Source organism: Thalassophryne amazonica, chromosome 19 (genome assembly GCF_902500255.1).
Source record: "Thalassophryne amazonica chromosome 19, fThaAma1.1, whole genome shotgun sequence".
Taxonomy (NCBI): domain Eukaryota; kingdom Metazoa; phylum Chordata; class Actinopteri; order Batrachoidiformes; family Batrachoididae; genus Thalassophryne; species Thalassophryne amazonica.
This window is the reverse complement of record NC_047121.1, coordinates 42958120-42983456: the sequence shown is the minus strand read 5'-3', so window position 1 is coordinate 42983456 and position 25337 is coordinate 42958120. Positions and strand designations below refer to the sequence as shown.

Below are 25337 nucleotides of genomic sequence, written 5' to 3'. Positions count from 1 at the left end.
TGTAGTTTAATTGTTCTGAGTTAATGCATAATTCGGTTTACAATTAAAAGGAAAATCATTCCAGGTTCTACTTCCACGTCATATTCTGTTATTTCAACGTCATCATTGACAGGTCAAATTAAAGGCTGAATGTAGGATCATTTAAATATCCACTAATTTTGAGATTTGTTCTTCCAGGAGATGCTGAAAAAGTATCATTAGATAAAAATTTAATTCTGGGGCCCCACAGGGCCCTAGACCCCGGCTCCTGGGGAGCTGCACCCCCCCAGACCCCCTGCAAATTTTCCTCAGATTTCACAATTTTCATTTCACAGCCCTGTGTTTGTAATGAAACCTGTCGGTCAGTAATGTTACATACATAACATTGCCATTATGTAATTCAGTGCAAGAAAGAATTGTCTGGCTTTTGTCAAAAATATGCATGCTGTGTGTGTGCGTGTGCGTGTGCCCTTATCGAGTGTTTTTCATTTTCATGCCTCCCCCTGCCACACACACACACACACACACACACACACCAAGAGATGTGATCATAACCATTCACATTTTGCCCTTTTTTTGTGACTTTTGAGGGCCATTCGTTTTCAATGAGTCACTGTGCTGCTGATGCTTAGGTGCAATGGATTTGTGTGTCTTGTGTTCAGATTGCAAGAAGAAAAAGCAGCGTTGGAAAAGTGTTTGACCCAGAAATATGAACAGTCAGTGGCAGCGCTACTGGACAAACATCAAGCTGAACTGGAATGTGAGAGAACTTTGCTGCAGAACAAACACTCTCAAGAGATGGCAGCACTCTGTGACAAATTAAAAGCTGAATTAAATTCAGTCAATGCTCGTCACAGAGATCAGCTGGCAGCTTTGGCAGTTGAGCTTGAACTGAAGCACAAGACTCAGCTTGTTGCCTTGGAAGTTTCCCTCAATTCAAAACGAAATACTGAACTCGCTAGTCTGGAGGCTGATTTACAGGAGACCAGTCAGACTCGTCTTGAGGCGCTGGAGGCAGCGCTATCTCAAAAACATCAGCAAGAGAAGGATGAACTGGAAAAGAGGATGCTGGGTAATATGGACACTTTGGAGACCACATACCTAAATGAAGTGCAGGTAAGTAGGCGTGGCTTAAAATGTTACACTTGGAGCCTGCTCTGGATAAAGTTCAATATTCATTAGACACGCAGTGCTATCATTGTTTAGGTTTTCAGTGTTTAACTTTTTCTGTATCTTTCTTTGTCACTTTTAATTAACCTCAGACACTCCGTGATGAAATAGTTCAACTTAAAGAGAGGCATCAGCAAGACCTGAATCGCCAGGAGGCAGACCACGTGCAAAGAATGGAGCATCACAGCGCTGAGCAGTTGTCCATCAGGGAGGAACTAAGGAAGCAGGCCGCTCAGGTGCAAGTGGAGAAATTTAGTGCCTTGGCTGCAGAGCTCAAACATGTTCACAACGTGAGCAAAGATTTATTCATTTAAATATGTACTAAACTGATATATCACAGGATAAAGGACAATGCTTATACAGTAGTGTTCAGAATAATAGTAGTGCTATGTGATTAAAAAGATTAATCCAGGTTTTGAGTATATTTCTTATTGTTACATGGGAAACAAGGTACCAGTAGATTCAGTAGATTCTCACAAATCCAACAAGACCAAGCATTCATGATATGCACACTCTTAAGGCTATGAAATTGGGCTATTGGTAAAAAAAAAAAAAAAAAAAAAAGGGTAGAAAAGGGAGTGTTCACAATAATAGTAGTGGCATTCAGTCAGTGAGTTTGTCAATTTTGTAGAACAAACAGGTGTGAATCAGGTGTCCCCTATTTAAGGATGAAGCCAGCACCTGTTGAACATGCTTTTCTCTTTGAAAGCCTGAGGAAAATGGGACGTTCAAGACATTGTTCAGAAGAACAGCGTAGTTTGATTAAAAAGTTGATTGGAGAGGGGAAAACTTATACGCAGGTGGAAAAAATTATAGGCTGTTCATCTACAATGATCTCCAATGCTTTAAAATGGACAAAAAAAAAAAACAGATGTGTGGAAGAAAACAGAAAACAACCATCAAAATGGATAGAAGAATAACCAGAATGGCAAAGGCTCACCATTGATCAGCTCCAGGATGATCAAAGACAGTCTGGAGTTACCTGTAACTGCTGTGACAGTTAGAAGACGCCTGCGTGAAGCTAATTTATGTGCAAGAATCCCCCGCAAAGTCCCTCTGTTAAATAAAAGACGTGCAGAAGAGGTTACAATTTGCCAAAGAACACATCAACTGGCCTAAAGAGAAATGGAGGAATATTTTGTGGACTGATGAGAGTAAAATTGTTCTTTTTGGGTCCAAGGGCCACAGATAGTTTGTGAGACGACCCCCAAACTCTGAATTCAAGCCACAGTTCAGACAAGACAGTGAAGCATGGTGGTGCAAGCATCATGATATGGGCATGTTTCTCCTACTATGGTGTTGGGCCTATATATTGCATACCAGGTATCATGGATCAGTTTGGATATGTCAAAATACTCGAAGAGGTCATGTTGCCTTATACTGAAGAGGACATGCCCTTGAAATGGGCATTTCAACAAGACAATGACCCCAAGCACACTAGTAAACGAGCAAAATTTTGGTTCCAAACCAACAAAATTAATGTTTTGGAGTGGTCTGCCCAATCCCCAGACCTAAATCCAATTGAGAACTTGTGGGGTGACACCAAAAAAGCTGTTTCTGAAGCAAAACCAAGAAATGTGAATGAATTGTGGAATGTTGTTACAGAATCTTGGAGTGGAGTAACAGCTGAAAGGTGCCACAACTTGGTTGACTCCATGCCTCGCAGATGTGAAGAAATCATGAAAAACAGTGGTTATACAACTAAATACTAGTTTAGTGATTCACAGGATTTCTAAAAAAGCAGTTTGAACATAATAGTTTTGAGTTTGTAGCGTCAACAGCAGATGCTACTATTATTGTGAACACCCCCTTTTCTACTTTTTTTTTACTAATAGCCCAATTTCATAGCCTTAAGAGTGTGTATATCATGAATGCTTGGTGTTGTTGGATTTGTGAGAATTTACTCAATCTACTGGTACCTTGTTTCCTATGTAACAATAAGAAATATACTCAAAACCTGGATTAATATTTTTAGTCACATAGCATTACTATTATTCTGAGCACTACTGTACAAGTGTAGTTGGTTGTGTATTTTATTGTTGCCTACAGCTTGTATTGCTGGTGATGTCATTAAATTAATATAAGGACAATTTTCCATATGCCACCCCCACTATAAAATTGGTATAGTAAGGAAAGAATACACAGAGTTAGCTGTACTTCTTCAGAGGTTTTGTACCAGTAATGTTTCATCAGTTTAAAAAACAAAGAGCGTGTTATCTTTATTATGTTTCTGTTTTGGGTGTATAGTTGCTTTTGGGAACTCCCGACATGGTTGAGCTCTTGACTGTCATGAATGAACTTCCTAAACAATTTTTTTTTTTTTTTTTTGCATAGTAATAAAGGTTTTTGAGGAGCAATCAGAGGATTACAATGTTTTAATATAAAAAGAGTTGTAAAAAAAAAAGTAAACTTACACTCTATTGAAGATTTCTTTACAAACTTGTCACAATGAATTCTATCTTACAGTCATGTCTAAATAAGTTTCTGTTCCTTTTTTTCTCTTGTAGATTGAGCTGGCTGCTCAAAAAGAGGCCTTAGATGCTGAACATTGCAAGGCTCTGGAGATGCTTAAGAATCAGGTAGTTAACATACTATGCCTACATTGATATGCTACTAAAGATTTGTTTTCTCATGACAAGACTGATTATAAAAGTTCAGTGCACATTAACTTGCACTGCATTAACTAAATTAAAGTAGATCTTTCTGTGCCTTAATTAATTTGAATAAAGTATTAAATTCAAATAAACTTGGTTTTTGTTGGTGAAGACAAATGCTACATGAATTGACACTTCTGGAGGATTTGCAACCTGCAAAAATGGGTTCATTCTGTAGCATGCAACCTGCCTCCTTCTTGTACTTTGTCCAAAAGTCAGAACTATCCAAAAAGCGTTCTCACACTGCAAACACGGAGGACCATAGTTCAGTTTGATCTGGATAGAGACAACCTCTTTTGGTTGCGCCAAATTTAGATAGAAGAGGAAACCAATGGACTATAACTGAATAAATGTACCTGATTAAAACTTGCTGGAGATGACCTAAGTGCATGGAGGTTCATATCAGACAAATGCAAATTGTGATCATTTATTCAGAGGTTCTATGTAGCGGTTTTTGTGTATGTTCAAATACACCATACACACACACTTCTGCAAGCCAATCATTGTGAAGTATGGAGAGATGTAGCCCACGTAGATGAAGTCGGAATGTAAATACATCGTAAAAAGCGCTTTAGTCCAACTCCAACATTGCAGTATGAAACCAAAGGTATAGTATGAGCTTGCACTTTGGTGCAGCCTTTGATCTGGACTTTGATGTGTGAAAATGCCTTATGATCAGACAGAGACAAAATAAACTGTTGGCTGGATCTCAAATTGGTAACCTTAATGAATGTTTTGCTGCAGTGCAGTCACTGCCCATATTGTGCATATTTATTTTTTTTTATTTTAAATCTACTTTTAATGGTTATACATGATTTTAACCTGATATTAAACATTCTGACCCTTGCAGTGTCTGTGCATGTTCAAATGATCATCCCGCAGCCATAATTTAGGTTTAAAGTAGCACGTTTTCCATGACTTGGGTCACAGAAGTCCACATTTGATCTGCTTGTTCTGTGACATATATGACACCTATTTAATGATCTGTACCTTTACATATTAACTTGAAACTTGAATCATGGCGTTTGAATCCAAAGTGTCCCAAAGCTATGTTGTGATATGATGTAAACCCCCCCCAAAAGCATTTTTCCCAATTTGATCATTTGTCATATTCTCTCAGGTTTTGGAACTAGAGCAACAACATGGCACAGCTTTTCAGGAACTCTCACTTAACTATGCTGCTGAGAAAGAGCTACTCAAAGAACAGCATCAGTTGCAGTTGCAGGTGTGTGTCATGCATAAGTGCACCGTATTTCCACTATACTATATACCATATATACTCCGTTAAACCCCCCCCCCCCCCACGATTTTGTTTTTTTTTTTGCGGCACATTGCATGTAGTGACATTGTGAATTGCTGAGAGAACAGAGTGAAATGAAAATGAAATAGTCCTACCTTATTGCCATGACAAAACATAAGCAATCCATGTTAATCGGTGCAGCAGCTGAAGTTTGTCCATGTTATCAATCGTATTGTCATATTTGTGTATCTTGCGCATTCTGAAGACATGCTTAAGAAATTTCTCCACCTTGTTTTCCGTCAGTTTCTTTCAGGTGATGAGCAACATATGTGCATTGTCTGCTTGATATGTTATGTCGTTCCAGAAACTTCAAGTATCAGCCACTCGAGGCTCTGAAGTTCTGGTTCCGTGTTGCTAATGCCGCCACAGTGCCTTGTATTTCAGACCCTTCCCTGTCACTCGAACACCTGCTGTTCTCCTTTCCTCGAACCATTTGATCAGCTCCTCTTCAAAGTCCTGATAACGCACTTTCCTCCCCCACTCCAGGCAGCCGTTTTCCTGTTTTGGCCAGGGTTGGAAGCTTATCCTTGTTCCTACACCACTCTCGGACGTGTTTCTTACCGAGTAGGAAAATCTGAGCGACATGGTGCTTCCCCTTCTCTTCATCTTCTTTCACAACTTTTAGCTTGAACGCTGCCAAGTAAAAACACTTGCGCAGAGCCATTTTATGCAGTTATGTAGCAGCTAATGCATTTAGGAAAACAACATTCATTTCGAGTCTGTGCTGCTTCTCCTGCATGCAGTACGCATCTCCATACGTACCGTAAGGCTGTACTGTGTACAGCATGCATGCAGGCATGTGCACGCAAACAATGGTCAATAAATTCCCCCTTCACAAAAATTGCAGGCCCCCGGGGAGTTTAATGGAGTAAATACGGTATATATGTGCAAATTCCCTTTTGTTGCCTGGCGAATTGTTTGTAATAGACCTCTTGTCTCTGGCTCTTACAGCCCATTAGAAATGGGATTATACAGTCATTTTTATTCTGTAGTAATGGTTAATTTTTTAGAGGCACATTGTTTGGATTTTATTCCTGGGAGCAATTTGGCATGTTATGGTATTTTAAAAACTTGACATGTTGTCCAGGAGCTGAGGGCTGTCTCTGCACGAGAATTGGAGGCTTGTCGCAGGGAGCTTGAAGAGGAGTCATCAAGACAACGTCAACACTTCCTAGAAGAAGTGGAGCTACTCAGAGTCCAGTCAGAAGAAAAACTGCTGGACCGGATTAATCAGTTGAAGGTAAGAGGGAATGCTTGGTTGAGACAAAAAAATTATGTAGCCCTAGAGATAGTTTCGAGTCGGCTTATTAAACATTAAAATACATTTTAGCCGACATTGTAAACATCAGTAGTTAAATATTAAAAACTATCTTTGCCATTTCATTTATGTAGATAGTGGGTTTACTAGGCCCATAGTGTGTGAAACATCACATTGTGGATTTTGTGTTGTGGCTTTGCCCCCTCTAAGCTCCAGATGTACCCATTCATTCCAAAAGGGACATTTCCCACTGGAATTTAATTTGGATCCTGTTTCCACTTAATCCCACCATCATATAGAATTGGTCTTGTTGGTCTGTATCTTTGTTTTTTTTTTTTTGTTTGTTTGTTTTGTTTTTTTTAACTGTAGGCTTTCAGGAGTGTTTGTTTGTGTATCTGCCATTTGAATAAGGGTGAGGGCTGTATTTCTTAAAATAATTATTACTGCAATTTCTTAATTGTTTAACATTGCAAATATTTGTTAGTCAATTGTAATTCATTGAGAAATAGCTGTAAAAATCTTATCTGGAGATTAAAACCATTTACGACCTTAAGATCGGGTATAATCTCTACTGCTTAACATCTGTACCCACATTACTACTCTTCTTAAAGAGCGAGTGTGAAGAACAGAAGATAGTGGCACTTGAAGAGTTGAGGCGTGGTTTCACATCTGAGCAAGAGGAGACGGAACGCAGCTACACAGACAAAATGAACCAGCTCACTGCTCAGATGCAGCAGCTCGATGCTCTGGTGGCCCAGGTATACTACACAACCTGTACCAAGTCCAGTATTTATTACACGGTTCATATGATCACTTTTTATGTGCTGGATAAGATGCAGTGTCCTCTGCATCTTTGATATACAAAGCAACACAGGTCAAAGACAAAAATGTGCCATGGCTCATAAACAAACTTTGGATTTTGATCTTCATGAGATAACCAAGAGGATATCCTAACCTATGCATGGTGACGTGTGTAGTCTTGTGTGCACTACATTACATGTTATAATGGATTGAGGTAAAATAACAGTGACTACCTGAACAGGGAGACGATCTGATGAGACGTGTCTGGCTGCAGACTGAGGTAGCTCCATTTTTTCTCAGTGCAGGGTAGAGAGATTGAAGTAAATGGCACACGATGTGGTGTGATTCTGTTGGTCTCTTTGTGAATGATGCAGTGAAAATTAAGTTGGTCCATTGTCCAACTTACAGAGGTACAATGGAACTGGTTTGTGCACGTTTCAAAAATGCCTATATTGTTGCTGTCAATGAAGGATGTAGCTTTGACACTGGAACAGGAGCACAAGGACACCTGGGAGAACGCTGTCAAACGCTGGGTCGGAGCACCGACCCAGCGTTTGACAGGACCCAGCACGAAATAAGCAGAGTACGATTCAAAAGATAACAGAATTTAATAATTATAATGAGTGCAGTGATAAACAACCAAAAATGTCCGCGGTCTGGTGAGGTGAAAACACGGCGCGCTCTCAGCAGCGCAAATGGTCCGGCACCCCCCAGGTGGCCGCGACAAACCGAGTCTGTGAAGAAAGAAAACATGGTGAGTCCAACACTCTCCACCCAGAGAGACACAGCTCAAAAGGGTGCACACAATCAGCAAACACTTCCTGGCTTAAATATATCTCAGCTTCTCACCCTGCAGGCACAGAACAACTCAGTTCAAATCTCCACTGCAGCAGAAGCTGATTAGACAATTAGCATAACATGACAGCTCACTAACACCAGGTGTGAGGGACACCAAATCCACTGTCATTACTTCATAAAAGTCACCAAAACCAAATTACCTCAGGAAGTGTGCTGAAGAGCGTGAGACCTCACCCAATCCTCCTTCACAGACTGTGGCGTCAAACCTGGAGCGGTCTCTGCGTCCGTAATGGTGAGATTGTTCTCCTGACGTCGATCTCACACGTCTGCTCACAAGGTCGAGTCTCTGGCAATCACACACTGTGCATTCAAGGTTTAAATGCAGCAATCTCTGATCAAGACAGAATACACCACAGCTGTGAGTCATGATGACCTGCACGTAAAAACAAACCTCAGGTGTTTAGGGTTTTATTTTATTTATTTATTATTATCCTGTTTTTTTTGTTTGTTTTGTTTTTTTTTTTTGTTTTTTTTTTTATCTGCTGGGATGAATTTTATTCTTTCTTTGTATTTTACTTACTTGCACTGATCACTGTCTTTTAAGATGCCATCCCAATTTTTTCTGATTTGGGGTTGGACAATATTGTTAAAATGTCTTTGGCATACTGTCAGTTAAGCATCATTGAAGCATTATGGCACATGTTTATATTTGTATTTTGTTAATTGTTGTGGATTTGAGTCATACTTAAATGTATTAGTATACTTGAACTCCTTTACATGGTCATTGATATATCTTGAGGACTTAAAAGAGCAACAAAAACACATAGGACTCGTATGTCTGATCTCTGTAGCTACTCGCCTTTCTGTTGTACTGCACATAGGTTCATTCTGTAGCATGTAAATTCTGCACAATCACCCAGAGTATACAGAGTTTGTTTCTGTGGCACCTGCCTAGCTTGGCTTTTAATGGTTGAGTACATTAACACCCACCCCATGAGGGTGGAAGAGCTTAAGAGGGGTTGGGAGGCTGCTGTTGTCTAAGCAACACCATTGTTTTGTTTAGGCAGGTGGCTGGATAAGAACGAGAGAGGGAAGGTGCAATTTAGAAGAGAGGAAGAGAATGGACTGCTTGAGGAAGGAAAGATAAGAATCCGTGCAGACGTAGAATATAGCTTTGAGAAACGGCCTACGGAAGAAAAAGTGCAGCAGTGCATCCAGACATTGTTGCCTCGTTGCAACACAGATCTTGTGAGATCTCTGCTACTGGTACCTCTAGAGCTACAGCCAAGTATGCTTGAATACAGTCTGTGTACCTGTACATATGTGTTGCAGTAATTTTGAACTTTATTATCTCTGTCAAGGAGGTTATGTTTTTGTTGCAGGCTGTCTGTGAGCAGGATATTTCAAAAGGTCCTAATTGATGTCAGTGAAATTTGATGGAGAGGTAGGCTTTAGTTCAAGGAAAACTAATTAAGTATAGGTATTGGTCTTGAATAAGGGGTGGATCTATTTCAATCTATTATTTTAATTCCTTTAATCCTGATTCCCATGAGTATAATTATAGCTGTCTGATTACAGCAATCTTGGTTACAGGATTAGAGATATTCTGCTAAAAGAAAGACAGCAATTAAAATATAACATCCTTGGCAAATTTCAGGATCAACAGTCAACAAATAGGATCAGAGTAAGGAAAATGTCATAGCCATGTAAATGGAGGACTGGTAGACCTTTTTGGAGGTGTGTGTGTGTTTTGAGTGCTCTCTTAGTGTTTGGGGCAGAGAATGTGAGTAATGAATAAATTGTGGTTGTGGTATTGTGTATTTTTTGTGCTACAGTTTTGCTATTCCCCTGTCTGTAGATTGCACCAATATCCCTCTACTACTTCACCTCAGTCTCTTAACCTTTCCAGTGTAAGTTTGCTGTTGTTGCTGGCCAACATCTGAGTCAACTTCAGATGACGGTCATGTTTCTGCTCTCCTTTGCTTGCGTTCATCTCCCCCTGTGACATTTAGGGTAATTTCTCCAGAGAATTTCTCATCATTGGGGAATTCCAGGCATGAAGGGTGTCTTGTGTTTTGGACACTATTAAACCCAATATACCTTTGTGATTTTATTTTTGGCTCTATAAATAATTAAATTGAAGTTCTTGTCATGAATGCCTTGTGCATTTAACTCATCTCTGCAGCATTGGTCACCTGTGCAGTTAATTATTACAGAAGTTGGTCTGTTTGTCATGCTCTCCATGCATGCTTTGTTCTCTCCAGTTACGAACAGAGATAAGCTGTCTGCAGGGGGAGTTGAAGGGAAAGAGTGCAGAGATGGAGACCATGGAAACGCTCCTCCAAAGAAGAGAACGAGAAAGTCAGGAAGGAGGCAACTTACTTAAAATGCTTACTGATGACATGCAGACTATTAAAGAGGAAAGGTTAGTGATGTTACGATTGTGCTGCATTTAGTTAAGTAGATTTTATATTTCGTGCAAGCGGTAAAAAAAGAACATGTCCATAATTTAATGGTGGTGATTGTGTTTGTTGGCTTGTTTGCCAGTTATCTGTGATAAGGCAAAAGCTTTTAAATGAGTATGTTCAGTGATATTTAGGTAGAATTAGAGTTACTCCAACTTGAGAGGGATTTTTTCCAGCTTCTGGGCTCTTTGAACCTGTCTACAGGAGGGAGATGCCAGTTGAGAATTGGTAAATAACACCTTTAGATTATGACAGATCAGATCTTGGTGATAAAGTGCTTACATAATTTATGTCTTGTATGTATCTGTGTCATATGTACATGTAATGATTGCATCAAATGTTGTCTGTATCACTGTTGGTCTACCAGACATAAACTACACCAGGCCAATGAAAAGTTCAGGAAGATTCTACTTGACATTGTTCGCAGCACCATTACAACAGAAGAGCTCATAGGACAAAGGATTAGTACCAGAGCCAAAACATCTAAGGAGGAATCCATTCAGAGGACACCTTCAGGGAACAAAAATGCACAAGAATCAGGTCTGTTAATGTCTGGATTATATCAGTTTTGAGATATTTTTGTTGTTGTTGTTCTTTCTTTTTTTAAGAACAATAATTTCTTAAATGCTTAAAAAGGACATGTTTGGCTTTAATTTATCAACATATGTTATACCCCCGTCACACTAGATGAATGAGCCCAAATCCCCGCCTAATGAAAATTTGTCCCACATTTCGGAAGTGTCGAGGTGCTATTGAAAACATCGGACAGCATTCTCAGAACAGTCTAAACAGTCAGGCACGGTCGTGCAGGGCACGTGACACCCGATCGCACAGTCCAGAGAGTCTGTCTTGTGCAGCATTGTCTGATAGGCATGACACGTGTGGACCATTGTGTGATCAGGTCATAGATCTATATCTGGGGTGGGGAAGACCGTAACAGGTAGGGTGAGGGGGTGCGCGACATTAGGAGGGAGAGAGAGAGGAGGGCGTGAGTGACGGAGGGGCTGGCTAGCAACTGTGTGATGCTTTCATAGCAGCACCTGCCTTGACACTTCTCAGGATTACACATGATATCCCAATATATGACCTGATACATGTAGTCCAGGTTCTCCTGATTATGGGTGTTCTGTGATGCATCGCAGGCTGGGAGCTGCCACTGTCAGTTTTGGAACCAGCCTCAATGGATAATTCAAGGAACTACAAGTTTTGTTTTTTCTGCATTGACTTAATTTTCCGGCAGCAGACATTGCTGCTTTCTTATAGTATTAATATATATATATATATATATATATATTTTTTAATAGGTATTTCAGTAGCAGACTTGTCATCAGATGACCTGGAGCTGACCCAAATGCTCTGTGAGAGCCTCCTGGTTTCTGATGCACAGATCTCTCCTGGAGGAGAAGAAGCAGCACTGAATGCCTGCAGCAGACTGCAATATGCAGTAGAGACCCTCCTGGAGCTTCTCAATCAAGCCAACACACAGGTGATGCATGGTCACAGGAGTGTGCACATTAACCTTTATAGAACATTTTTGTAAAGTAGGTGGGGGGGGTCTGCTGTGGAATTATTTTCTATTTAAAACTAAGATATTATGATTTTCTCTTCAGTTGGAAAAGACTCATGATAGCCACATTTCTCTGGAGGAGAAGTTGTCTCAGGGCAAAGAAGACTCTGCCAAACTCATTCAACAGCACAAGCTCTTATTGGAACAGCTTGATCATGAAGCCAAGCTGAAAAGTCAGCTCCAGCTTGAACTCCACAAGGCAGAGGGTGAGCATTTACACACCTGACTGCTCGAGTAGTTAATTCACGACCATAAATATGCCATCTTCTCATTAAATTCAGCATTTGACTTAAAAGCCTTGACAAAGTTTAAACGGTGAAATCTGTTTCTTTTCTTGTTATTATTTTATTCTTTCTTTCATATGTTCAGGGCTACTAGGGGGCTATGTTGCTGAAAAAGCCGCCCTAGAGGAGTCTCTGCAACAGAAGGAGGCACAAGAGGAGAGACTAGCAGAAGAGCTGGAACATCTCAAGAAAAAGCTGCATCAGGTGGAGGGTGTAACTGCAGAGCTGGATAATCTCAAAGTAAAGCACCAAGAGCTCAGTGAGGAGCATACAATTCTCTTACAACAAAGGGATCATCTTGCTGCCGGTCTGAATGACAGAGAGAAAAGTAAGAGGATCAGAACACAACAAAAGAGTAATACACATAGTATACCAGAATGATAAAGATTAACAAAAGATCACAATTTATGAGTTAAAGTCATGTTTCTGATTGTATAAAAAGTTGAGAGCTGTGATGGACTTAACGGTACCCTTGTATACTTGAGCTCAGATGTGTCTTCTTTCCATAGGCTGTTGGCACAGTTTAGTTCCTGGCACAGGTTTGTGGGTCAAAGCAAGTGTGTCATAATGGGGTGGGAACAAATGTCCTGTGTATTTGCTGTGCTGTGTGAGGTTGCTGTTCATAACACCGTCAGTGCCAGCAGTTTGTTGGTAGGTCTTGTAGTGCTGTGTAATTTCCATCGAACGGCTAAAGTGGTTGCCAACTCGTTTATCTCACTCTGCCTGCAGGTATGTCATGTTTAAAGTTGACTGTGAAGCTACAAAACTTTATGCTGGTCTGTGTGTTCTTTTGTATGCCAGTCAGCTGGACACACACCTGCAAAGCCTATAGGGATGGGTACCTTTCACATTTGAACCGATATGGTACACAACGGTACCAATTTTTGGTACTTGTGTTTGAAGTAAAAATAAAAAAAATTACAATTTAGCAGATTTATTTCTGAAAGTATAAACTTTAAAAAATATGTCGAAACAACATGAAATTGTTTGTCTTGTAACAAGGCCATTGTTTCACAAATTTCTTGAACATAGAAACTCTTAACTACACCTAAGCAGTGTTTTTCTTTAAAATGCACAAATTAAAACCAAAAGGGGATAGACTAAAAATAAATAAAAGTGTACTTTTTATAAATTGAAGTGCAACAAACTAAAAATAAAAGTAAGGCAAACGTTTTTACAATGAACTCCATTTACTGTATAGTGTTTCATCGTTCCTTGTCCAGGTTTTTTTCAAGAACACAAGCATCTCAACTTTTTCAGGCAAGAGCCGAGCCCACTCCACACATGCTAACGTCATCTAAATACTACACTTTAGCGTTTCTTACCTGCAGCAGACGATGATGATGAAGCGGTTGTAAGCGTATCTTCTCCAGCGATGGTGGCTGCAGATGAGTCGCTAGCGGTGCCAAATTCAGGAGCTGATCTGACTCACAGTCGCAGGCAGTCAAAAATTGCGCTCTCTTCAGCGTTGCGAAATATCTTGTGCTTAACCAGGTACTTCCTCAGGTTAGTTGAATTTCCACCGCTGGCCTTGCATTTTGGTCACAAATATTGCAGCGAACGTAATTTGCATCGCATTTATAAAAGTGGAGCGATACTTTCAAGTGCTTTCTGTCAGCCATGCTGCTTTGTTTGTGAACTAACAGCTGCCGCGTCTGATGTCATAATGCTGTGCTTGCGGCATTCATGTTCAGCATGTAAAATTGGCCACTCTCACACTCTCTCAAGCATAATGATGTGTTTAAGTACCGAAACATGGTACCGTTTGATTTTACGTGAACTGATACCCGGTAGTACTGATGGAATTTGGTCGGTACCAAAATTACCGAATTCGGTACCCATCCCTGATATCCTATATTTGTTTCTGTTGTCTGTGTGTCTGTCACAATGCAGGTAATGGCTGCATTGCCACAGATGCAGTTATTACATACTAAATACTGTTAAGTGTGCTTGCTGCAACACAGAATACTATAAAATGGAGCTAATATTTCAGCTAGTGTCTGCATAACTTTTGAGTTTGGTTTGAGTGGTTTTCCCACTGCCAATTTGTGACCCTAGATTGCTTTCCAGTTCCAAAATTGAGGAAACTTAGCCTGATTTATTAAAATAGCAGGCAAAATTAGTATTTCCTTCAATTATAGGAATGCTTACAAGTGTAGCTGATGGGCTTTCAAATTTCACAAAACTGACAAAATTTAGTTTCTACTGAAATCTAAGAATTATGTTGTTGTAAAATTACATCTTATTCTAATCAAGAAAACATATATACTTTGGGGAATTCCATGATGAAAATTTTATTTTCCATTTTAATGCTGTGTGTGTGTGTGTGTGTGTGTGTGTGTGCATGAGGTTTTGAAATGACCGGAAATTACCTTTGAGCTCATGTGAGGCGCGTGCATGCTTATGTCATTCAGATGTCTTGTAAATCACTTCAGAGGTCTTATCTGGTTTCAGAGACAGCATTTTTAAGGTTTAGAAGTGTTTGTTTCTTGCTAACGTTTGCAAAACATATGAGAAACATATTAGATTTATACAGAACCACAGCTGTTTCAGAACGTTTCCGCCATTTTGAGTAGTTGTGTACGAGAGAGAAGCCAGTGATGTCACTGGCCTTTCTGTAGTCTGATTGGCTGTCACCATGTGCTTCCCAGCATCCCTTGCACAGGTCAGGGGAAACCCCCACGTGATCTATGAAAAGGGTGGGCATCTTATTCCATAAAGGGCCAAGAGGGTGCAGGTTTTCTTTGCAGCCACTTGCTTCACCAGGTGATTTCACTGATTGATTCCATCTGCTCAAAGTGATATTAATCACTGAAATCACCTTGTGGAGTCAGTGGCTGCAAAGAAAACCTGCACACTCTTGGCCCTTTCTGGAACAAGTTGCCCACCCCTGATCTATGACATAGCCATAATAAACTGTATGGGTCGCTGTGGTTCAAGGCTGTCTGTTTCTTTTAAATTTTTCCCTTCAGGAATGTTTCCTTTCACTGAAGACAAAAGACCAAACACATTATTAAAATTGTGTGCCTAAATATTTTGCATTGTACTGTTTTGTATGCAAATTTGTCAGGACGTTTAAGTGCAAATACCCCCCAAATTTTTATTGTTTCATTACCTGCAGATTTGACAACATGGGTTTAATTGTTTTAGAATTTTGAGGTTATAAGGCATTTTCAAATGTGCAAAACTTTGTGGAGTGAATGTTTCATGAAATTCATTGTTTGGCTAAATCATTTAGACAAAGCTAAAATGATATGAAAAGTGAGTTTTGCTTCAAAAAGGTTGGTTACCACTGTTCTTTGTTTTACTGATTTCCAGTTACCAAATGTGTTCATAGCCTGCATTTATTAATTTGACTTGCCCTCCATGTTTTTGCAAAAAACACATTTTTATTTATCTTTTCTTAAAGCTCTGCTAGCAGAGACTGAGCATTTGGAACGGGATAAGCTTGACCTGCAGCGACAGGCAGAAAAGGACCGCAGCTCTCTGTCGCTGCACCTCAGAGCCTTAGAGAAAGAGCTAGAAGATCATGAAACCAAAGACATGGAAACTGAGCTGCATCACAAGAAGCACACAGAAGACCTCCACCAGCGTGTCCAAGCACTGGAGAAACAGCTGAAACACAACCGGCAGTTTATAGAGGTGTTAGACTGAACACTTTAGTAGATGAAATGTTTGCTTGGAAATGATCCTGTGTTCATATATGTAAAAAGTCTTCTTAAATCTACACTTAAATTTTTTGTATTATCCATGTTTCACAATAAATAATCACAACTAAGACTTCATAATTCTTTTGGAGAGACCCACAGATTGTTTTCTCAAGTTTTGATGTCAGTGTCACATTATTGTTTGTGTGCAGGAACAAGCTGTGGAGCGTGAACATGAGAGAGATGAGTTCCAGCAGGAGATTTGCAAGCTTGAGGCTCAACTGAGACATCAAGCTGGTGGGGATAATAAAGGGCACAAGGTGAGGAAATTAACTTCCCCCTGCATGTTTTTGTGTGTATTCAAGTACTGCTGACACAGTAATTTTGTCACCTGTCTGGCATTCATTTCAACACATTATCCCCGCCATGAAGTAGAAAACTGCTTAATGGCCCAGTCACACGGCACACAGCGATAGCTGAACGAAGGAAAAAAAAGTCACAAATCGTCAAGAAAAAGTGGACGAATGAGCCGGTACTTCTCCATTACCAAAAATCCTGCGAGACCAGAGTTCATAAAAGAACAAAACAGAAACTAACAAAAGAAAAACAAAACAAATGGTGACCTTGACGCTTTAAACAAAATCAAAACAAAACATTCATGATGAAGTGACTTGACAGTGGGTATCAAACTGAGCACCAGCCATTTCTGCAACCAACGTGCGCTCTCCACAGCACCTGCAGGCGTGAGTTCTGGTTGTCTTGACAACAGGTTTGTCTTCAGAAAAATGTGTGCGCACATGTGCGTTTGCACGCTGTCGGTGGGTGGAACGTTCCAGCCACAGACGGCATGCGAACATGTGCACACACGGCGAGAACGTGCGTAGATAGTTAAAGTAGTTGTTAAAACGTTCTTGCCGCTATTGTTTCTGTATGAAAAGGTTGCTTTTCGTCCCACACATGGATGAGTCACGTTCAGCTCATCGGATCTTTAGTTATCCGTTCAGATATCGTCAATGTTCGTGCAAGACATCAAACTTCGGAGGTTGGACGACAATCAAACGGAACGCTGATCGTACGGGAACTACGGTAACGATGAGCAACCATCAAGACAGAAAGCAAAACGGGTACGGAGGACTTGAAGTTGTTGTCGGGATTCGTTCACATTTTTTCAACAGTTTGCAAATTCTGACGAAGCACCAGCTACAGGAACGTAGCTGGACGATGGTTAAACAATGTCTCCAGAAGTCAATGTAAGCCCAGATTTCTTGTTTTGTTTTGGCTTCGGTGTCCTTTGTTTAGTGCCGTGTGATGGGGGCTTAATGCATTGGACTCTGTACATCCTGTTGGACAGGCTACAATGCAACTAAATTGGAAGATATTTGCTAGGTTTCTCACTTATATGCCTGTCGTAAATGAAGCAGCTGACAGCTTTGCAGGCTGCTGCTAAAATCGCTCTCATAATGCTTCAAAATTAAAAAAAAAAATCTTATTTACACCAGACCAATCGCATTTCTAACACATGAAAGAGTTTTGCTGTGAAAAGCAGCACTGGTGCTCAGGCTACAATTGGTAGACGTACAGGGATAAGACATAGTTAAAGTTAACACTTTAGTATAGACACTTTTGTAAGCAGTTAAGAAATATCGACTGTCAGAAATCCATTCTGTCAGCTGGTCCTTGGTATATAGATCATTCATGGCCATTCATTCACAGTTTGATTTTTCCCAGACAGAATCTTCCTGAAGTTTGCTTATCACATTCTATAAACAGGGTGGCATTATGTGACATTTCTAGATCAGAAAGATAAGACCATGAACATTGGCTGTTGGTGATTAGATTCTAAACATGTTTAAAAAAAAATGTGGTGTAGCACTTGACTGACCTTATGAGTGCAGTGTTTATTTGAGGATGAGTCTGACTTTTGCTATGTGTTTATTCCTCTGCTCACTGGAATGCTGTAGTTTGAGGACTTGGTTCTGCAGGTATGACATCTTAACTGTAGTGTACATGTCATAGTTTCTTGAACTCTTGCGCATGGTGTGTATTGTATGTAATATCTGTATAATCATCTCTTGATTAATTATTAGTTGGTATATGTGCTTATCATGAATTCCACACTGTTATTTTGCTGTCTTATTGCTAATATTTTTATTTCTTTTTTTGTTTGTCTTCATTTCCCGTTCATTTCACTTCTCTAATGGCTTAAATTCATTGGCTGAGTACCAGTGGCTGCAGACCTGGAATGGCTTATTTAGCTATAACTCATAGTTTTTTCCCTAGCAGATGTATCTGTACTACTTTGAAGTTTGAGAACCTTGTTATCTAAAGGGGGATGTCCACTGTCTCCGTTTAGGTGGAAAGTCTTCAAGCTATCATTAAAGACAAGACAGAGGACCACGAATCCTTGCTTGCAGCCAATCAGGAAGCTCAGCGTGATCTTGCAGAGCAGAATGAAGAGATAGACAAGCTAGCTGGACGAATTAGAGACCTAGAGCAAGCATTGCTCAGCAGTGCTGAGAGTAAAAGTTCTATTCTTCAACTTGAGCAAGAGCTCCACAGAGTAAAGCTGAGGGAGCAGGAGTTCATGCAAGTAAGAAAAAAATGGCACATGTGAAGATGTTTAAAATCTCTCGAGTTGACTGACAGTCATTCATTAGTCTCTGCTTCATTTTTGTCAGGATAAACAGGCACTGGAGCAGCAGCAGCTGGCTAACAGACTTCAGATCTCAGCCCTGCAGTCCAAACTTGATGAGACTAGACACTGTTACCATGACAACACCCATGACCCAACCCAGGAGCTTAGGGATGCTCTGAATTCTGCCCAGCAGAACCTGCAGAGCAAAGAGCAAGAGGTGTGTGAAATGGTCTGCGTTGGTTTACTAATTGCTGTTGAATCATAGATTTGGTTGCAGTGCCAATATGTGGCACATATTCCAGAATCAAGACTGTACAAAAGCTCAGAATATAATTTAAAGAGCCATATTATATTTTAGATTGAAGTCTTGCTTGGCCAACTGGATCATGTGCAGAAGGACTTGAACATCAAAGAGGTTGAACTGAAGCACTTGACATTACAGTTGGAGCTATTAACCAATCAGAATGCAGCTCATGTTAATGAGCTCCAAGAAGAGATAGCTGCTCTTAAGGTAAATGCTACTTTGTCAAATGGATATCTTTCTTGTTGAAATGGAGAATAAAATGCCATGTTCACTTTGTTCATCGGAAACTGTATCCACCTTCACCCTTCTAAAGGAGGAGAGAGAGGGAAGAAGAGAGGTTGTGGAGACAGAGGAAGAGACTCTTCCTTCAGCATTACTCCAGGAGAAAAACCAGGAGATTGATCACCTCAACAGTGAGATCCACAAGTTGGAACAAGAGCTACAGAATTCCAGGGATAACAAGGTCAGAATAATTGCATACAAAATAAAGACGTGTGTAGTAACTGAATATAGGTTATTTAACCAAAATGTTTAATCCCTTTGCCATCTGTTTTCTGAAATTTTATGAAAGGCTTTAGAGGCTGAGCTTGAGGATCTGCACTCTCAGGTGGAGCATCTAAAATCTGAAATTGTGCGAGTGCGCCAGGACAAGCAGGAAGAAGAGGAACGTCTTCATGAGGTCATCAGCACACTGCAGGCAGAACTTGCCACCTTAGGCCCCAACCTGCATGAAGTTAGTGACTCTCAGGATGGTGACAGCATCAATCTCTCACCTTCTCCCAGCCCCGAACCTCAAACCTACACTGTACAACAACAAACACAAAAGGAAGGGCCAAACAACCTGAAACAAGAACTCAGTCTTTCTCATTCAGCCTCATCTCGTTCCCTTCATTCCCATGTGAAGGCCCTACAGAGCCAACTGGACACGGTAGTGGCAGAGAAAGAGGCTCTGGAGCAGTTGCTGCTCACGCAGGAGGAAGAGTACAGAGGACATGGGGAGGAGTTGTGTAAGGAGCTGAAAACTGAAAGAGAAAAGGCTGAAGAACTTCAAGATCTCCTCACACTTAAAGAAGCTGAGCTGAAGGAGGTCAAAGCCAAGATGGTAGAAGAGACAGAGAAGCGAAAACTCTCAGACGAGGAAAAGGACAGTTGGAAAGCTAAAGCCCAAGAGTCATGTGTCCTGCAGGAGGAGAAAGCTCACCTCAGTAATTTGGTTATGGAACTAGAAAAGAAAGAACTAGAGAGTGGCAGAGAGATTGATGCTCTAAAAACAAGTGAAGAGTTAATGAAAAAGGAAATGAAAATCCTGAATGAAGCTAGTCTTAATCTGGAGAGACAAATCCAGGAGGTCATGGCTGAAGTAGTGGAAAAGAAGCAGTTAATAGCTGAGGAAAAGGCAAAGGTTGACACCCTGGAGACTGTGAAGGAAAAGCTTTCTGCTGAATGTGAGGCACTGAGGAGGAATGAGGCAGAGCTCCAGGAGGAAATGGAAAGACTCAGGAAAGAAGTGACTTCTATGGCAGCCCAAATCCAGGATTTAACAGTTCAGTTGAATGAAAAGGGAGCCAGTCAGGAAGAGGCTCAAAAGGAGGTACTGGTGAGTGTCTGCATCAAAGGTTAATGTTCATCAAACTGATCATTCAAGCGATGGACATCAAAAAAACAAAACAAGAGCAATCAGAGATTTCTGACATCCGCCAAGGGTTGACGAGGACTCAAAATAAAAGATATGTGATTCACACCGTGACTCAGATTTTACCTAATTCTGGATTTCACAACACAATGCAGTAATTGCATACTGATCCAGAATGGTCCGACTGATCAAGATGTTGCAATCTATTTATTTCACAAACAAACAAAATGGTATCTTCCTGATCTTGGTTGTACGCCATGATGTCACATCTCTGAAGTAGTTTTGGCATAATCTTAAAAGTCTACAAAGTGAAATCCTGATCCATTATCTGGATCCGGATCCAGATCACCTCCAAAATGTAAAGGAGTCTTCCGAGGCCTAACGACAATGTGTGGTGAAAATTTAGTGAAAATCCGTTAAGTAGTTTTGACATAATCTTCAAAATTCAACAAAGTGAAGCGTACAAATTGAAATTCAGATACAGATCACCTCCAAAATTCAGTGGAGTCTTCCATGGCCTAATATCTGTGGTGCAAATTTGGTAAAAATCCATGAAGCAGCTTTTTTCTTTTAAACGTAATCCTTCAAAGCCTATTTGATGTGAAATCTTGATTTAATATAGTCTTCCACGGCCTACTATGTATCTGTGATTAAAATTTCAGCAAAATTCATCCAGTAGCTTTGATTTAATCCTGCTAAGAGACAGACAGACAAATTAATAAACACAGATGATTTTATTACATCCTTGGCGGACATAACAAAACACCCCACTGCTACATTTATTAGCTTATCATAATGGAAACTATGAGAACGGGACTGTCGACTGGAAAGGTGATCTTCACTATCCCCAACCTTTAGCCAAACCCAGATAATTGCTAAAAAAAAGTCTTCAGTCTGACTCTGAGTGTAGCTCCGAGCTATAATGGAGATATACTTTCTCCTTTAGAGGTCTGAAGCCAGACCAATTGCAAAAAATAGTTTCTAACAGATTCTAAAAATAGTCATAATTTGGTTTTACTGTTTTTTTTTGTTTGTTTGTTTGTTTGGTTTTGTTTTGTTTTTTTCCTTTATCCAATCTGTTAAAAAGACTGTTTTTGTCTGTCTTGTTCTAACCATGATAATATATAACCCAGTTACTCTAAAGAAATGACAGGAGAAAAAAATACATCTTGGAGCAGACTTTAGGCCAGCAGCTAGTGTTGTTCTGCTAGCATACATCTGTGCCCATAACTGTAGGCCCGACCACATCTGGTTGTAGTTAGAGAATTAGAGAAGCTGTGACGTGTTGCTTCACTGAGTCAGCAGACTCAAACACAAAGGAAGTGACTCTGGAACAAGGAAGTAAATTTTTATCTCTTGTTTTTAAAGGTTTTGTGGGTATTTTTATTTTTTGTTATTTACTTTTCTGCATTTGGTGTCTTCAGTATGTGGTAAGGAATACTTTTGATGCTTATAAATAGCTATGAAGGTTTATGAAGAATGGTTTTGGGCTGTAGTGTCTGGTTGCATTGTGTTTTAGTACTTATTAACTGCATCTTGGCTATTGTTGCTATTGTAATCACAGTAAAGTAAAAGGAAAACGCTGTTTCATCAGGTATTTAACTTGGTGAAGATCTTGTACAAAAATGACTAAAAGAACTGTTTTCATTTCTTATCAATTGGTGGGGCTAACACGAACTGTCTGTTTTTCTTAGAGTAATAATGATGCCCTGAGACAGAAGGAAGCAGAGCTCGTCAAGCTGGAGGCAGAGCTGCAGGCTCTGAAGGCGGAGCTGTCTGTGGTTAAAGAGGCGCTTAGTACCAGCAAAGAAGCTGCTGAGAAGCTACTTGAGGAAATACAGGTAGATACATAGAACAGAAAAAACCTCTCTTATCTCATTAAATCTGGAACAAAATGAGACTGAGTCGAGTACTCTGGAAGTAGAAATAACAATGTTTTTAATCATTATTGCTCAACAAAATTGGTTGAATAGGTACAGAATGCCTACCTTCTGAACAAAATTTTCCTAAATATACAGTGAGGAAAATAAGTATTTGAACACCCTGCGATTTTGCAAGTTCTCCCACTTAGAAATCACAATGTATGATTTTTTTAAATAATTTATTTGTATGTTACTGCTGCAAATAAGTATTTCAACACCTGTGAAAATCAATGTTAATATTTGGTACAGTAGCCTTTGTTTGCAATTACAGAGGTCAAACGTTTCCTGTACTTCTTGACCAAGTTTTCAGACACTGCAGCAAGGATTTTGGCCCACTCCTCCATACAGATCTTCTGTAAATCTTTCAGGTTTGGAGTTTCAGCTCCCTCCAAAGATTTTCTATTAAGTTCAGGTCTGGAGACTGGCCAGACCACTCCAGGACCTTGAAATGCTTCTTACTGAGCCCCTCCTTAGTTACCCTGGCTGTGTGTTTGGGGTCATTGTCATGCTGGAAGACCCAGCCATGACCCATCTTCAATGCTCTTACTGAGGGAAGGAGATTGTTTGCCAAAATCTCGCAATATTTGACCCCATCCATCCTCCCTTCAATACGGTGCAGTCATCCTGTCTCCTTTGCAGAAGAGCACCCCCAGAGTATGATGTTTCCACATTCTGGTCACATGGCCTTCTCCCATGCCTCCTCTTGATCATCCAGATGGTCACTGGTGAACTTCAAACGGGCCTGGACATGTGCTGGCTTGAGCAGGGGGACCTTGCTGCCCTGCAGGATTTTAAACCATGACAGCATCATGTGTTACTAATGTAATCTTTGTGACTGTGGTCCCAGCTCTCTTCAGGTCATTGACCAGGTCCTCCTGTGTAGTTCTGAGCTTTCTCAGAATCATCCTTACACCACAAAGTGAGATCTTGCATGGAATCCCAGACCGAGGGAGATTGACAGTCATCTTGTGTTTCTTCCACTTTCTAATAAATAATCATAACAGTTGTCTTCTACCAAGCTGCTTGCCTGTTGTCATGTAGTCCATCCCAGCCTTGTGCAGGTCTACAGTTTTGTCCCTGGTGTCCTTAAACAGCTCTTTGGTCTTGGCTATGGTGGACAGGTTGGAGTGTGATTGATTGAGTGTGTGAACAGGTGTCTTTTATACAGGTAACAAGTTCAAACAGGTGCAATTAATACAGGTAGTGCAGAATAAGAGGGCTTCTTAAAGAAAAATTAACAGGTCTGTGCGAGCCAGAATTCTTGCTGGTTGGTAGGTGTTCAGATACTTATTTGCAGCAGTAACATACAAATAAATTATTTAAAAAATCATACACTGTGATTTCCAGATTTTTTTTTTTTTAGATTATGTGTCTCACAGTGGACATGCACCTAAGATGAAAATTTCAGACCCCTCTATAATACATTCATATAATACATATAATATGACGATTATGCATCTTGAGATAAATCCAATGTGAGCACAAGGTACGTACCCTGCAGGCTAAAACATAGCTTTGACACGTCTCATGACGTAACATGCAGTAACATTTTAATTATAAAGGGATATTATCATGCTGATACATTTACTTCTGAATAGTAATTTAATAATCCCCCACGTCACCTACAACTGATATTTTTGAAATGATCGTCATGTTGGCGTATGGGAGGTTTGTGTCAATTTAATAATCAATTGAAACACTACACACTGTTGCCAGATTGGCCATTTTTTACTTTATTTAGTTTTGGCTGCATCTATGACACACTAGTCTAAGCAACCAGGAGAGTTCAAATACTGAGGGGGAGAAAGAAAAATTTAATATTTTGTCCCGTTTTGTGTAAATTGTGGCAGCATTTTGGCTGGAAACCAGATTTGTCTGGCAACACTGTTTTCGAACTGCTTTGGGCTCATTCATGCAATGCAGATAAATGAGAAATTATTCATGGACATTTGACATCATACCTACAACATTAAATGTTTAACACCTTTTGCTGGACTTTTTGTGAATGGCACAAATCTAAATATAAGAACAGTTTATAAACATTTCAGCAATTTGGAAAAGAGTCATGACTGCACGACTAGAAATCACTTTTTTGATGTGGACTTTTACCAAACTGATTCTCAGCCACTCTGGATCATACCAAAGGAAACAGATAGTTTTATATATTATATCTTATAAAACATTCAACAGGATGTGTGCTTTGGAGGTGTAGCTGACTGAGAGTGAGGTAGATAAAAAAATGTATAAACTGTGCGCACTGTACACCCACAAATATATAATGCACGCACAAAACTCAAATTAAGTGAGCTCATAAAAGAAATAGGGCTGAAGCACAGGCAGTTCCACGCCGACTTGCTGCCTGATGGTAGCAGATTTAAAGAAAAGAAATTAAAAACGTTTCTCACCACTTGTGTTCTAGAGGTAATAAATGTGACCAATTATGGGATTGTATTTCCTGTTTGTGTCAGACAATGGATGTGCCACAATATGACACACATGCTATTTCCAGACAGTCAGGTGCACTAATTGCTCCACTTGGCTCAATAACTGTCTGGAATAAACTAGCGAGTACTCCAGCGAAAAAGACCGCTCTGATTCCCAACACTAACCCACCTGCAATACAATGCACTATTTTACAATCAAGAATCAGTAAATATGTTTTTGTCCTTTGTTACACAAATAATTACATTCATAACATCACATTCATTTGTGAGATCCCAAGGGAAGTGTCTGTTTGAGGAGTAATGGTGGCCTCCATATGGGCTTATTTGAGAGTAATTATTGTTTCATTTTATGACGAACAGCAAAAACAACCCCCAAAAATGTTGTTAGTGGTATCAGGTTTTCTACTGGTTACCAATATCCAGTCCTAAAATAACTTGTTTGGGGACAACGTCCTTTTAATAGGTTTTTGGTATGG

General features: G+C 40.0%; 1 protein-coding gene across 4 annotated transcripts in view; it reads left to right on the top strand.

The window, feature by feature from the left end:
* The window catches only part of pcnt (pericentrin), a 68453-nt gene that overhangs the window by 26290 nt on the left and 16826 nt on the right, over positions 1-25337 (top strand). For 2 of the 4 annotated variants that reach the window (XM_034159470.1, XM_034159471.1), the window contains exons 26-45: positions 642-1095; positions 1242-1439; positions 3657-3728; positions 4924-5028; positions 6191-6343; positions 6973-7119; positions 10225-10385; positions 10793-10965; positions 11730-11911; positions 12036-12198; positions 12362-12604; positions 15686-15918; positions 16136-16243; positions 17885-17905; positions 18277-18513; positions 18602-18775; positions 18917-19068; positions 19145-19325; positions 19434-20459; positions 22190-22336. In XM_034159470.1, coding sequence (XP_034015361.1) covers positions 642-1095; positions 1242-1439; positions 3657-3728; positions 4924-5028; positions 6191-6343; positions 6973-7119; positions 10225-10385; positions 10793-10965; positions 11730-11911; positions 12036-12198; positions 12362-12604; positions 15686-15918; positions 16136-16243; positions 17885-17905; positions 18277-18513; positions 18602-18775; positions 18917-19068; positions 19145-19325; positions 19434-20459; positions 22190-22336 — 4330 coding nt within the window. The remainder of the gene's footprint in view (positions 1-641; positions 1096-1241; positions 1440-3656; positions 3729-4923; positions 5029-6190; positions 6344-6972; positions 7120-10224; positions 10386-10792; positions 10966-11729; positions 11912-12035; positions 12199-12361; positions 12605-15685; positions 15919-16135; positions 16244-17884; positions 17906-18276; positions 18514-18601; positions 18776-18916; positions 19069-19144; positions 19326-19433; positions 20460-22189; positions 22337-25337) is intronic. The other 2 variants (XM_034159469.1, XM_034159472.1) reach the window with 1 other exon arrangement.